This window comes from Dama dama, chromosome X (genome assembly GCF_033118175.1).
Source record: "Dama dama isolate Ldn47 chromosome X, ASM3311817v1, whole genome shotgun sequence".
Lineage (NCBI taxonomy): Eukaryota > Metazoa > Chordata > Mammalia > Artiodactyla > Cervidae > Dama > Dama dama.
Genome location: NC_083714.1, coordinates 9764081 through 9780520, shown reverse-complemented (window position 1 = coordinate 9780520; position 16440 = coordinate 9764081). Strand labels below are relative to the sequence as shown.

At 39.0% G+C, this 16440-nt stretch overlaps 1 protein-coding gene across 1 annotated transcript; it reads right to left on the bottom strand.

Annotated features, from left to right (window-relative positions):
• Positions 1 to 11111: 11111 nt before the first annotated feature.
• LOC133052192 (late histone H2B.L4-like) lies at positions 11112 to 11447 on the bottom strand. The gene has a single exon (XM_061136952.1). It carries the CDS (start codon positions 11445 to 11447, stop codon positions 11112 to 11114), a length of 336 nt encoding a protein of 111 aa, XP_060992935.1.
• Between the last annotated feature and the right edge of the window lie 4993 nt (positions 11448 to 16440).

Below are 16440 nucleotides of genomic sequence, written 5' to 3'. Positions count from 1 at the left end.
GGAGGTATGATATGAGCCAAGACTGGGAAGGTGAATAAGATTAGGAAGGAAGAGGGAAAGGGGCTGAGTTTCACTGGAGTGAAGAGGAGCAGCTGGTCCACAGAGCCCTGAGTTGGCAATGCCCAAAGCCACTGAGGTAACGTGGCAGCTTCCATCTGCTCCCTAGCAACTTCCCATCACACCTCAGACCTGCCTTATCTCCTCAACTTCACTAGATGAGGCCCTGAAGTGAAAACTCATCCACCCTTATCTCACTGTCAGCCCTAAGCAAACAGATGGGACCAAGCAGCTAGGAGAGCATGTCCATCCAGCTATCTGGCATCAAGTCTCACTCCCCACCCCTCTGACTGCCTGAGAGCATGAACATCAGGACTGAGGATAAGTCTAGTCTCCATACACTGGGCACTCCATCTGCCTTATCTCACTGAGTCCTCATGACAATCTCATAGGCCCTCTTCAACAGAGGAGGAAACGGAGGCTCAGAGAGGTCAAGTCATGTATCCAAAGCACCGCATCTAGGAAGAAGGACAGCTGGAGTTTCAATTCAAGTCTAATCTGACTCCAAAACCTCTGTACTTAATCACTCTTGCTGCCAATTATAGTCTCACTGCTCAAAGTAGTTACAGGACCCAAACAAACACTGTCACCCTGCTGTGTGTCTATTCCTTGTTAATAATGCTATGAAGCATTTATCTCTATTTGTCTCTAGAGATCAAAGGCACCAGAATTCTGAGGAGAACAAAACTTGGAAGTGTAAGGCATTTTCATTTTCCTACTCACCAGTTGTGCTCTCCAATTCCACCCCAAATAGATGTCTTTACTCTTTTCCCAGTTCTTTTCCTTTAAAGTGTTTCCACACACCCTGATTTTCACTGTTGTCCCAGCACAATTCTTTGTAGTGGCCCTTTTACTCTCAAAAAGGTCTGCATAATTGGACAAGAAATTATACAGTGACCATCCCTACGAAGAGGTGAACAGCTTCACACATAATGTTCAGTAAACCATGACATACCTATCAGGCAGGTGCTCCTGAGTGAGTGTGGAGTTTGATCTGAGGGGAGTAACCCACCTCTCCATGGGGATGGAATAAGGAAGAAAGACATTATAAATATACTTTCGAGGGTTTTTGTGTACATTCTAGTTTGTTGGTCCTCGAGCAGTCAAGAAACAGGGGTAGAAGTATGCTTCGAATGCAGAATGTGCTCTACTTGGGGGCCAGTGCTGTTGAGTACAGATACCCTCTCAGCACAGCTGTGCATCAAATATGTGGAGCATGGAGAGTTGAGGAACCAAACAAAAACTGGTGAAAGAAAAGACTAGGAATGGGGTCATGGGGTCATGCCCACTCCTGTAGCCCCTGTTTTGCCTTAAATCAGAGTCTAGATAGGCCATGGGTGTGGACTGCTACATGGAAACTGAAACCCCCAGGACACAGTAGGACTTTGGGGACTCTTGAAGAAAGCAAGTGGCCAATGGTAGAAAAGTCATGAGAAGACAGAGCTCTGACAATGCTGGTGGGCATCCTCGTGAGTCCACATGGGAAAGAACCTAATTAATGCCCTGAAACATACCCAGAGAAGGGATTTCCTTCCCAAAATGCTAAGGTGATTTGAGTGGAAAAATTTTAATGTGATTTATATGCATAAGCAGAAAGACAAAAGACATGTGAATCTCAAATGTTGTTAAAATGACCTGAGTGAATACTTGATATCTCTTAGGTAACTGACATGCTCCGAAACCAAAAATGGTATTGTGAAAAAACAGGAACGTCAAAGGAAAACCCAATATAATTTTGCTACTGTCATTACTATTTAGAGTTAGGGTTATAATTTCCTGAGATCATTAAGATTTGAAAGTTTGAGGAATATTTGGCATGAATTTTTAAAACTCTGGAAGTTACTGCTGTTCTAGATGGGAGAATGAGAGTAAAAAAGTAAACGAAGTTATTATGAAAATAATTTTGATGATAAAGACCTCAAAAAGCAGACCTAGAGTGATAACTTAATAGAATGACCATTAAGAAAGTGGTGAAATGAAATATGGTTAGGGAAAATCCATTATTTTCCTTATAAAAACTGCACTAGAGCCATATGTTCCTGTGGATCTGATAATTTGAGATAGTGTTTCCTTCAAAATTAAAGGGCTTCAAAAACAGGGGAAATGGCATAGGTCCAAAAACTAGAGCACATCCTATTTTTGAGAGCTCCAAGTCTTTCCTGCCAATTGAGTGGCTCTGAAAAAAAAAAAAAAGCCTTTGGTTTGTTGTGCTCAGGTGGTCCTGAGGCAGCTCATCTGCAGGTGGTGAATCTGATGGCAGCCCTGGTGGCCTCAGACACATTGTGCTCCCCAATCTCCCTTGGCAGCAGCAGGTGAAGTGCAGTGAGGATCTGTCTGGAGGTGAGAATCAGCCCTTGATGGAAAGGGCCAGGAAGGAAGTATATCTGATCCATCCTCAATGATATTGTTAAGAAAATAATTCACACATAACATTTAAGGAAATGCCAAAATTACTGAGAAAGTGCTTCACAACCTGCTAGACACAGATGGACATAGAAGTGCAAAGTCAGCTTCTTGAAGTAGTAGCACACAGTAGTAATCATGGAAATAACTGGCCTAATTTTTTCTCCAGTTCTGTTCAAAACCTTCATGACATCAGGAAAGAGAAATTGCAAAATTGGAGTCTCTACATAGAGGACACAAACTGAAATGTCATGGTATCTTATTATTAAAAATATTTAGTAAATAACAAATTTAAAAGTTGTTTTTTGATACAATTTAGGTTCTGCAAAATAACCCACATAATACATATAAGAATCCTTGGTTGGGAAGAAAATGTTATCTCATTGTTTAAGAAGCCACCATGGGATAAAAAAATGGAACCAATAAGTGAGAAACATACAAAAATTAAAATCAGATAACTTTCAAGAATGTATGATAATGCAGTCAAAAGTATTTCTTAAATATATTTATGTAGAAATAAATTACAGAAATTGAACCAAAAAAGACTTTAGTAGAATTTAAGAAATGGGAGTCATCAGTGTGGTTTCAGTCCCAATGACTAGGCTTCCTATGGTGTTTCCTCTTGAACATTTAAGGCACAGCTAACTCTACTGTTAATAAGATGATCTCAATCATGAAGGAGGAAAAGCTAAATTTTATTACTAGAAAAAGCAGTGGAAATTTACAGTGATGAAATCTTACTAATCAATATCTGAAAAGAGTTCTGTTTACAACTAAGAATTTAAAAATCTTACATGAAATATTATTAATCAACTTCATGCAAGGGACAAAAGACATATCCAGGACAGTCTCTGAATTCATATCATTAAACCACCATGATTAAACAGCAGCCAAGAAGTAAACCACAGGGAATGAACTATACCAACATACTCCATAATCTCCAAAGGCCAAACTCCCAAGAAGGCTGTGATTGGTGTATCCTGTGTCATACTATAACATTTTGGTCCAATGACAAGGAACAACACTCCTTGCCTACCTCAATCTCAAAGGCTACAGATGCTAGTATGCCTCCTATTGCTTCAGCCCAAGACAGTGTTCACATTTTGAGTCAAGAGTTGTGCCTCAGGATTTGCATGCTTTTCACTGGCTGAGTCAGTCCCAAGTGGTGCTTGAGCTACTCTGATTGGAAGCTTCCAGCCTCCTCCCGATGCAGAGGTGCAAGCATGAAGGCTTCCAATTTTCCAAAACGGAAGGATGTACTCTTTAGGAAAAAAAAAAAAAATAAGATTGATTTGAACCAGTCAGAAAAGTAACTTCTGTTTCCTAAACATTGCTTCTGAAACATTTTGCTTTAATTATTTTAGCATTGTGTTTGGGACCATGCTTATATTTTCAAATGATTTCTATAATACAAATAATGTCAGCAATGTTTGAATGTGGTATGTTTATCCTATTAATACTATTTTCTCCAAGTTCTTACTCATCATGTGTTATTAAACATAAACTCTTCCCATATGTTGTCATTTCAGCAAACCTCAGTATAAAATTATGATTGTACAAGAGGTGCCCTTTCTCCTTGATCACCTACTGAAGTCACTTAACATATGTGCTTATTTGGCCTTAGTCTCTTCAGCACCAATCCCCACTGTCTCACCCTTTTTTTAGATTTCCTGTGTTTCGGACATCCTTGAGCTTTACCAAGAGTTCCTCTCACCCAAAATTTTGTTCCAGGTGTGTAAGACCACCCTGAGGCAAAGAGGTATTTACCTGCAGGTCCTTTGGTGGTAGTTTTTCCTAGTCTCCTTGGAAGTCAATGTTTCGGAATGTTTTCATAAGATTCATATCAAATTCAAGCATATAAGTTATCTTACCATTCCAGTGGCTCATCTGTCATAATGGCCCCAAGATAGTTTTGAGAGGTAATGGCAGAACAGAGTTCTACACTAGACCAAAGAAAAAAGGCCTTTAGAGCCCTCCTTGATCAGGAAATGGCCACCTTCACAGACACACAACTCAGAGTGGTTAAGCTCTCTCTAGTATCCAGTCTTGCCCAAGTCTTACTCCTGAGTTTGTGGGTTTCTGAAATTTAAAGACTTGCTGTTTTGTCCCTTCAGGACAGTGCTGTCCCTTTTCTTAAGGCCTGAAGAAAAGTTTTGATTTCTGTTGGTTATCCATCATTTGTCTCACTGAGTGACATCGTTTGACTGAATGACATCCTTTTGACGTTTAAACATTCTAATCAATAGGAAAATTTAAAACTTATTTTACAAGCAGAAAAATGGACACCAAACATAACTGAATATACTTAGTGTTTAAATCAAACTATAATTAACATTTTAAAGCATTTATAAGGACTGAATTGAAAGTGTATCTCCCGTCATTACCGAGATTGACAGTGAGAAACTTTTTCAAAGTAAATACAACTATTCAGTCTTCAAATAGTTGAGGAAAATTACATGAGAGCAGTCACATTATTTTCTCTTAAGTAGTCATTAGTGTTGGAGAAGGAAATGGCAACCCACTGCAGTATTCTTGCCTGGAAAATTCAATGGACAGAGGAGTCTGGCAGGCTACAGTCCATAGGGTTGCCAAGATTTGGACACGATTGAGCAAGTGAGCTCAGCAGTAGTCACTACTGTTCTCTTCTTTATTATTGTTATAGGAGTATCTACAAAACATTGCTTATAACCAAACAACAATTTTACCAAACAGAGAAATGTCCTATATGTACACTGCTAATTTTGAAGCAATGTGATATAAAGTGTACTGGGAACCATGAAAAAAAGAGGGAGCTACAAATAGAATACTGATACATACCAGACAGATCAACAGAAGCATTCAGCAACCCACAGATACATGAGAAGTAATAAATAATTGCTGCTTTAATTCACTAAATTCTGAAATAATTTACAATGCAACAATCACTAAATTATACCTATTATGAAAGATTCAAGTTTATCACAGTTGCAATTGATTTGAAAGCCTTAATTGATAAAAATTAATCATTTTAAGTAAGACTTTCCATCAACATTCTACACTTGCCTGGGTTAGAAGAATTAAGAAACTCTAACTACACCACCCAGTAAGCGTCAAACCACTATTTATGTGTGAAAAACGCCAATGTGCTCTTAATATAACAGAAGCATGAGGAGATATGCCCACCTACAACTCAAAATTAATGTCTTATTTGAGTTGTATTCATTCTCCCTAAAATCCTATGCTGATGTCCTCAACACTAGTACCTGACATGTGATTGTTTATGGAGATACAATCTATCCTAGAGGAATGAAGTTCAACTGTATTCATTAGGATGCCCCCTAATCCAAAATGACCTGTAGCCATGTAAAAAGAGGAAATATGGACACAGAGACTCTCACATAGGAAGGAAATTGAACAAATGTAGGGGTGTCTGCCACTTTGACAAGAAAGGGTGAGAAGACTGGAACAGATGTTTTCTTCATACCACTCTGAAGGAACCAAATCAGCTGTCATCTTGATTTGGACTTCTCACCTCCAGAAATGTGAGACCTTAAGTATGTGCAGTTCAAGTAATCCAATCTCAAGCATTTTGTACATCAGCCCAGGTAACTAATATGATATTATTAAATCACCACAATTAGAATCATTCAAGCAATTCAGCAAAGACAGTGCAGGCAAATAATGGCACAGGATACCATCCCTGTTACCAAAGCTGAACATCCTGGAAGGCATGTACTCCATAGACATAGGAAAACTGGCTTGAACTTTGGACAATGAACATTTTGAACAATGGCTGTGGCTCACTCAGGCTGGTCCCTGATTGGCTAATTCAGAGCAGAGTGGCTGTTGCACTTCTCTGACTGGACGTCCCATCATCAGAGGGGAATATCACTAAAGTGTCATTTTCAAAACTTAAAGAGTTAAGCCTGGACAAGAAAGGAGACAGTTACCTGAACAAGTTAGAGTAGACCATTCAGTTAGAAGAGTAAGAATTTTCTGAGTAGATTAGAATCTGTAATAATTTTTTTCCTTAAAATGATTCAGTTATTCATTCACTGTTTTTGAATCACTGTTTTTAAATGGATTCCATAACAGAGGTAATGGAGGAAAGAGTTTTAACCTATGTTTGACCTAGGGATACTATTTTCCATGCATTGATGATTGTAATTTGTTGACTAAGTAGTGAAGGTTTTCCCTCATTTCCTCTTCACAGTAAACTACACCATTAGATCGCACTTGGGCACTAGCTGCCCTTCTTTCCAAAAGGGTCCAGTAAAATATAAAATCAGGATCGCTACTCCCCCTCCCATCTTCAACAATAACAAAATTGCAATTTTCTTCTTTTCTTTCTAGATTTCTTATGTGTTGTCCTCCCTTACGTTCCCAGTCTTCACTCTCTGGACCAATTATGCTGCATCTGTAACATCTTTCCACAGTGATCCTATTGCACTTCTGTATTTACAAACACAAAATACGCAAAGCACAATAGCAGTGTCTTAGTGTATTAGATCTCTCAGAATTACTTTTTGCAGCGACCATACCTTTGGGACCAGTATGCAAAAATAACCTTGGTAATGCATTTCTGATTCATAGGAAGAAAAGCTGATGTTTTGAAGCAGCAACTATTACCAACATAGACATTAAGTGATTTTCTGAAGTCACTCTTTTCAAACGGTTCACATTTGTTTCTCAGAAAAGGCACCTGTCTCTGCACATAGTTTCCACTTTGGAGGTTTTTTCCAGTGGATTTAACAATTTCTAATTGCTACGCAAAGTAAAGCATGCACTGGATTTCATGGTTGATTTTAACAATAGGTTGCTGTTTTTTTTTAATTGATAACCCTTCATTTTAATTTTCAACATTACAGAATAATAAGAAATGAACTTCTTGAGGAGGCTTATTTGCCTAAATTCTTTTATTATTGATCTCAAAGAAAGGTCTGGAGGTAATACTTGCAATAGTCCATTAACACTCTCTAGTATCAAATCCTGCCCTCATTTTACTCTTCAGCAAGTGGTGCTATGTATGGGGTATAACAATTTAGTTTTGGTCTCTCTGAAGAATGAGCACTGAAATCTTTGAATTTTGTGGTCTATATATAGAGCTATTATCTCATTCTTTGCATAATAGAGACATCCACCACATGGTTCATCATCCTAGTCAAAAGGGTTATTTACAGATTATTTTAAATGTTCACATGAAATATTTCACAATAGGATGAAACAATGAGCTTCAAAGCAAATCATAATAAATTTTAAAGGATTGAAATCCCACTGAATGTTCTCTCTCAACAGATGTCATAAGTTAGAAATTGTTTATCAAGGAAACTAATAGAAAATTAGCAACATCTTTAAAATTCATCACTCCACATATAGGAAGTTTACACAAGTGAAAATCAAATAAAAATCCTCCTGGACCACAAAGAAAAAAGAATGTACAAGCAAAGCCATGAACTTTAACATGAAGCTGAACAGTCAAACATCTAGAGGTAAAAGGAAATGCTGCAGGTTTTATATTGCTGATAATTCTCCTCTACATTGCTGTAAGGGCCTGAAGACATGACCCACTCTGGATTCATGTCCTTAAATCTCCATAACTAAATATAAATAAAGAACCAAAAAAGAACTGGCACAGTACCACAGTTCCTTCCCCATTAACCTCCAGTCTGATTTTCATAGAAAGGCTATTATCTCTTGAGCTCTGGTCACTCAACCACACTTTGAGTCAACAGCTGTGGCTCACAGGCTGCCAGTCCCCCATTGGCTGTACCAGTGGAGATAGATGCTTGAAATGCTTTTTCTGGACTCTCTCTGATGGAAATAAAATTGCAGGTCATGAAAGTTTGTGTTTTAAAGATCAAAAGATTCTCCTCTAGAAAATAACTGATTAGATACATCTGTATGGATTTCTAAAACAATTTCAAAAACCAGAGAATTAGAAAATTGAAATGTGTGTGAAACTTTTGTTTTGCCATTTCTGTACTATATATCAGTCTCCATTTATATATTTAAATGTTTGATTAACTGGGATATGTTGAAAATAAATAAATAAACTGGGATATGTGGGACAAGTATATTAGAGGTGGTGGATGGATATGTCAGTTTTTTCACTGTATCTATTGCATATCACACATAAAATGCTTCTGAAGAATTCCATAGTACACTTTGCGGAATGAGAATAAAACGGAATATTAAATTAGTAGGAAAATAATTCAGCATTTATAGAACTCTATCTTGACATACCTAGAGAAAACACTACAGCTGGGATCAAGGAAAGGTTAGAATTTTGTAGTTCCTCCTAGCTTTTGTCTCATTGTTTGGCTGAGAGTGACATCCTTCACAGATTTCTACATCCAAATCAAGTGGTATTGATACGGTCTTTATAACTTTAAAATTTAAAATAAGATAAAATAATAAGTTCTAATGAAATCCATAGTAAATTATAAAGGACTGAAATTGCAGAGTGTTTTCTCTCTCTCCAAGCATGTAGTAAGCTTGAAATCAATCTTTTAAAAAAGGAATAGGAAAATCACCAACTACTTTGAAATTCAGCAATATACCTATAGAAAAAAAAATGTCAATGCACCAAGAATGAAGCACAATGGACATTAAATTCAGTAAATATTATCATAAGCATTCGCAGTCAAATACTTGAAGTGGAAGGAGGAGTCATCTTATCTCTCTTAATTGCTGAACATCCTCCTCTTATTTTGATGTGAGGAGCTAGAGACATGTCCCACAAAAAGAAATGGATGCATGTGTGTGTGCTACATCTGTTCTGTCATGTCCAACTCTTTGTGATCCCATGAACTGTAGCTCACCAGGGTCCTTTGTCCATGGGGATTATCCATGTAAGAATACTGGAGTGGGTTTCCATGCCCTCCTCCAGGGAACCTTCTCCACCTAGGGATTGAACCTGGGTCTCCTGTGTCTCCTGCATTATCAGCAGGTTCTTTACCACTGGCACCACCTGGGAAGCTCCAAGAAATGGACCAAGGGATAGAACAGTCATAAAAGTTTCAGTCATGTCCGACTCTTTGAGACCCTATAGATTGTAGCCCACCAGGCTCCTCTGTCCATGGGATTACCAGGCAAGAATACGGAGTGGGTTGCTATGCCGTTCTCCAGGGCATCTTCCCAATCAAGGGATTGAACCTGTGGCTCTTACATTTCCTGTGTCTCCTGCACCTAGGGATCGAACCTGGGTCTCCTGTGTCTCCTACATTATAGGTAAGTTCTTTACCACTAGCTCCACCTGGGAAGCCCCCAAGCAATGGATGCCTGTACTTAAATCGTCATGGTTAAAAGCAGGTGCTTGAATGAAAAAACATCAGGAAAATTATCACCCCACCTTCCCGCTCCTTCTCTAGGCTGAGTGTCACAGGAAGGTTGTTATCTGTTCAGCCCTCCTCACTCCACCATATGTTTGGCCAGTTGCTTTGGCTCATGGGCTACCAGTCCCTCAGTGGTGGCTGCTATGGAGACTGTGACTACATTTGCCATCACTGAACAATCCCATCATCCATGCAACACTGCAATTCAGTTAATATTTTGTTTTAAAAAAAGCCAAAAGTTCTAGGTTGCAAACAACCAAAAAAGAGAATCAGAGAAATCTGAATTATCTAATTTCAGAAGAAATGGTACTTGATTCTAGAAATTTAGAATTTTCTAAATTTATACTCTATTTGAGTCTTACTTTAGGCATGTAACTGAACTGGGATTGAAGGAATAGAATGGGTAAGTGATTTTTTTACCTGCTACTGGTGGTGCAGTAATAAAGAATCAGGAGATGCAAGAGATGCAGGTTCCATCCCTTGGTCAGAAAGATCCCCTGAGGCAGGAAATGGCAACCCAGTTCAGTATTCCTGTTTGAAAATTTTCAAGGAGATAGGAGCCTGGCAGGCTCCTGTCCATGGAGTAACAAAGAGTTGGACATGACTAAGTGACTGAGCATGCGTGCACACGTGCACACACACACACACACACACACACACACACACACACACACACTGCTCTTTGTGGGTGCATGCATGCTACATCGCTTCAGTCATGCCAGACTATTTGCAGACCCTATGGACTGTAGCCCACCAGGCTCCTCTGTCCATGGGTTTCTCCAAGCAGGAATACTGGAGTGGGTTGCCATGCCCTCCTCCAGGGGATCTTTCTAACCCAGGAATTGAACCTGCTTCTCCTGCAACTCCTGCATTGTAGGTAGATTCTTTACTGCTGAGCCACCCGGGAAGCACACACTGCTCTTTATCGGCTGCTATACCCCACATAAAAAAATCTCTGAATGATACTCCTATATCTAGGTGGGAGAATGAAAATGAAAAAGGCCAATGAAAGTTTTATGGGAAGAATTTTGACCACAGAGATCCCTTAAATGGCTGACTGACAAACCACGAATAGAAATAACCATTTAGGGAAGTTGCAATATGTTAAGAAAAGTGGGAAATTTTATACTGAACAAATGACACAACCGACACATATTGAAGCAAAGTTGATGAGGTTTTTAATGTTTTCCTCGGAGTAGACAGGTTTTAAAGATGGAAAGTAGGACATACGGAGAGAACCCAGAGTGGATGTGGCTCTTCATCGCTACAGGACCTTTCCTTCCAAATGAGTGGTTTTAAAGAGTCTGGTTTGCGATGTTCAGGTGGTCCTGAGGCAGTTCATCTGCAGCAGTCGTATCTGATGACTGATTTGGTGGCCTCAGACATGGCATACTTGCAGATCTCCCCAGGCAAGAGAAGACACACAGCTGTCTGGATCTCTCCACTCGTGATGGTGCAGTGATTGTTGGAGATGGCCAGGCACCCGGCCTCTTCGGCTATCCACTCAAAAATATCCTTCACAAACGAATCCATGACGTTCACCACCTTGTGGGAGAGACTCAGGCCTGTGTGCACTTGCCTCAGCAACCTGGGGAAATAAGTGGCGAAGCTCACAAAGTTGTCTGGCGGCGGTGTCCTTAGCGGTCTTCTACTTTGCCTTCTTTGGCTCCGCATCATAGGGCTCCGGTTCAGAGGGCTCTGTTTCTGAGGTCTCCGTTTCAGAGGACTCTATTACAGAGGGCTCAGTTTTGGAAATACCAGTTTCTTTGGTGCCTAGGTCTTCTGCAGAGTTCTCAGAGGATGTCTGAGCCACGTCGAAGCCTCCAGTCCCCACAGCTCAGAGTGAAGGACAGTGTGGGAGTTAACGACAGTTGGCCGATTTTATGAGCCCCGATTTCCCTATGTCACAGACACTGTCCATAGCTTATTGGATAAAATGCAAGGCAAGGAGGTCCGTTCCTATGGCAGCCCATGTCACTTGTTTCTGGATCCCCTACCCTCCAACTGCAGCTGCCTTGCTCCCCCATGTTTAACCCCTAGTCAGCCAAACTCAGTGGTATCTTTAAACGTTCAGTGACCTCCACCAGAAAATCTTTAAAATCTGACCCATGTAGGAAACAGTCATCCATTCACCTCAGCTGAATTATGTCTACTATTGATGTATAAGAACTTTGAAAGATGTCACCAAAGTCACCTAAGTTGAGAAATGAAATAATCAGTTGGAGCTTCCTAAGAGAGTCTGACTGACCTCCATAAGTCAAGCTCTTGCAGGCATCGAGTGAGTCAGGTCACTTGGTGGCCATTTACTCCAACACAGATTCTTGTCCTTCAGATTGACCTACAGAGGCATGAGCACAATGTTCTGGCTTCTTCAGCAGAGTACTCCTGAAAATCATAGAAATTAATTGACTAGCTATTATCTCCAAAAATTATCAAAACCAATGATCAGTATGAAGAGAATGACAAAATCCCATTCTCCAAATACAGAACACAAACAGAAATAGGAATACTTACACAAAAACACTAATAGTATCTAACATTTTGCAAATTTTAAATTGCTTTCTTTAACATTATTTAGGCCCCCCAAATACCACACATTCTGGAATTGATTAATGACATATAGTGATTATTTTTCAAAAAATGATCACTCATTGCTGAGAAGCCATCAGGGCAAGAGAAAAAGAAATAAAAGAGAGAAAAATAAAGGCCTAGGAATAAATTACTTAAGGTGGTGAAAGTCCTGTACTTAGAAAGAATAAGACCCTGATCAAAGAAACTGAAGATAATACAAACAGAGGGAAAGGTCTACCTTGTTTATGGATTGGAAGAATTGGTATTGTTAAAATAAACATGCTATTGAAGGTAATCCACATATTCAATGCAATTCCTATGAAAATACCAGGGCATTTTCCACAGAACTAAAACAAACAATTTTAAATTTTGTATGGAAAGGTGAAAGACCCTGAATTGCCAAAACAATCTTAAGGAAGAAGACCAGAACTAGAGGAATCGGGTTCCCTGATTTCGGACTATAACTGAAAACTACAGTAATCCAATCAGTGTAGTACTGGCACAAAAATAGACACATAGATCCGTGGAACAGGAGAGCCCAGAAATAAACCTATGGGCTTATGGTCAATTCAGTTCAGTTCAATCTCTCAGTCATGTGTGACTCTGTGTGACCCCATTGACTACAGCATGCCAGGCTTCCCTGTCCATCACCAGCTCCCAGAGTTCACTCAAACTCATGTCCATTGAGTCGATGATGCCATCCAACCATTTCATCCTCTGTCATCCCTTTCTCTCCCACCTTCAATCTTTCCCAGCATCAGGGTCTTTTCCAAGGAGTCAGTTCTTCACATCATGTGACACAATATTGGAGTTTCAGCTTCAGCATCAGTCCTTACAATGAATGTTCAGGACTGATTTCCTTTAGGATTGACTGGTTGGATCTCCTTGCAGTCCATGGTCAATTAATATACAATTTTAAATAGGCAAGAATATACAAATGTAGGGGAGAGAGTCTCTTCAGTAAGTGGTGATGGGACAATTGGATAGATACATACAATAAAGTAAAGTTAGAACATTCTTTAGCAGCATTTACAAAAATAAACTCAAAATGGACTAAAGACATAAATATAATACATATATAGGCAGTCATTTTAAGGAACAGAATCCATTAGATATTTTAATGGCCTGTGTTTCTTTCACATTTGTTAATTCAGAGATTAAATGAACACATCAGTTTAAAAAACATTAAAAATAACCACAATTGAGTTTTGAAGGGATAAGTGGGACCTCAAAATCTCTAATACACAGGAAATCTAGGATGGAGAAGGGAAAAGAAAAATTTGATGTTGAAGATTGGAAGGAGGAGTAACACTAGTAATTATTCACTTCTGTTGATGATTGAGGAAATAAGAGAGCCTAGTGAGCAATCTCCTTACAATGTTGTGGCTTATTGTAAAGGCAAAATAAGGGAAATATCTTTATGGCTTTTTTTTTCATTTATTTTTATTAGTTGGAGGCTAATTACTTTACAATATTGTAGTGGTTTTTCCCATACATTGATATGAATCAGCCATAGATTTACATGTATTCCCCATCTCGAGCCCCCCTCCAGTTTCCCTCCCCATCCCATCCCTCTGGGTCTTCCCAGTGCACCAGCCCTGAGCATTTGTCTCATGCATCCAACCTGGGCTGGTGATCTGTTTCACCCTTGATAGTATACTTGTTTCAGTGCTATTCTCTCAGAACATCCCACCCTCACCTTCTCCCACAGAGTCCAAAAGTCTGTTCTGTACATCTGTGTCTCTTTTTCTGTTTAGCATATAGGGTTATGGTTACCATCTTTTTAAATTCCATATATATATGCCTTAGTATACTGTATTGGTCTTTATCTTTCTGGCTTATTTCACTCTGTATCATGGGCTCCAGTTTCATCCATCTCATTAGAACTGATTCAAATGAATTCTTTTTAACGGCTGAGTAATATTCCATTGTGTATATGTACCATAGCTTCCTTATCCATTCATCTGCTGATGGGCATATAGGTAGCTTCCAAGTCCTGGCAATTATAAACAGCACTGCAATGAACATTGGGATGCACGTGTCTCTTTCAGATCTGGTTTCCTCAGTGTGTATGCCCAGGAGTGGGATTGCTGGGTCATATGGCAGTTCTATTTCCAGTTTTAAAGGAATCTCCACACTGTTCTCCATAGTGGCTGTACTGGTTTGCATTCCCACTAACAGTGTAACAGGGTTCCCTTTTCTCCACACCCTCTCCAGCATTTATTGCTTATAGACTTTTGGATAGCAGCCATCCTGACTGGTGTGTAATGGTACCTCATTGTGGTTTTGATTTGCATTTCTCTGATAATGAGTGATGTTGAGCATCTTTTCATGTGTTTGTTAGCCATCTGTATGTCTGCTTTGGAGAAATGTCTGTTTAGTTCTTTGGCCCATTTTTTGATTGGGTCATTTATTTTTCTGGAATTGAGCTACAAGAGTTGCTTGTATATTTTTGAGATTAATCCTTTGTCTGTTTCTTCATTTGCTGTTGTTTTCTCCCATTCTGAAAGCTGTCTTTTCACCTTGCTTATTGTTTCCTTTGTTGTACAAAAGCTTTTAAGTTTCATTAGGTCCCATTTGTTTATTTTTGCTTTTATTTCCAATATTCTGGGAGGTGGGTCATAGAGAATCCTGCTGTGATTTATGTCAGAGAGTGTTTTGCCTATGTTCTCCTCTAGGAGTTTTATAGTTTCTGGTCTTATATTCAGATCTTTAATCCATTTTGAGTTTATTTTTGTGTATGGTGTTAGAAAGTGTTCTAGTTTCATTCTTTTACAAGTGGTTGATCAGTTTGCCCAGCACCACTTGTTAAAGAGGTTGTCTTTTTTCCATTGTATATCCTTGCCTCGTGTGTCGAAGATAAGGTGTCCATAGGTACATGAATTTATCTCTGGGCTTTCTATTCTGTTCCATTGATCTATATTTCTGTCTTTGTGCCAGTACCATACCATCTTGATGACTGTGGCTTTGTAGTAGAGCCTGAAGTCAGGCAGGTTGATTCCTCCAGTTCCATGCTTCTTTCTCAAGATTGCTTTGGCTATTCGAGGTTTTTTGTATTTCCATACAAATTGTGAAATTATTTGTTCTAGTTCTGTGAAAAATACAATTGGTAGCTTGATAAGGATTGCACTGAATTGAAAGGTTGTTGCTGAACGATAAGACGTGGGATTCTTGGCCTCCGGACGAGACGAATTCAATCTGGGGCTAGAGACGAGGCTGGATCGCTCAGAGCTTTTGTGTAATAAAGGAGATAGAGAAATATCTCCTTGTATAGATAGATATACAATATAGGGGAACAATACCTGAGTAAGTAAGTTAGGCCATTTGGGGAACCAACTTGAAGACAGAGTCTGGGGTACATTAACATAGCTTAAGACAACATTTCCATAAGAAAAAGAAATGTATTGGTTAACTCAAGGTTTGAGAGTAGTTAGCTTCAGGTGAAACCAGGTGTCATGGAAACAGCATTTTAAGAGAAACCTCCTTTTAAATTTGTATAGAGAAGGAAAAACATATCGCTGGTTTTTTCTTCCTGCCACTTAAGAGAGATAAAAATGTCTGGCACTTGCAGCATCTTTCATGCCTTTGGAGACCCCTGGCCTTCCTGCCTGTTACCCTCTCAGAATCTATAGAGTGCTTTGGGTAGTATAGTCACTTTCACAATATTAATTCTTCCAATCCATGAATACAGTACATTTCTCCATCTATTTGTGTCGTCTTTGATTTCTTTCATCAGTGTTTTATAGTTTTCTATATATAGGTCTTTTGTTTCTTTAGGTAGATATACTCCCACATATCTTATTATTTTGCTGCAATGGTGAATGGTATTGTTTACTTAATTTCTCTTTCTGTTTTCTCATTGTTAGTGTATAGGAATGCAAGGGATTTCTGTGTGTTAATTTTATATCCCGCAACATTACTGTATTCATTGATTAGCTCTAATAATTTTCTGGTAGAGTCGTTAGGGTTTTCTATGTAGATGATCATGTCGTCTGCAAACAGTGAGAGTTTTACTTCTTCTTTTCCTATCTGGATTGCTTTTATTTCTTTTTCTGCTCTGATTGCTGTGGCCAACACTTCCAAAACTATGTTGAAT

Excerpts from the sequence above, each read along its gene's own strand:
- LOC133052192 (XM_061136952.1), bottom strand. The coding sequence starts at position 11,447 with ATGCGGAGCCAAAGAAGGCAAAGTAGAAGACCGCTAAGGACACCGCCG.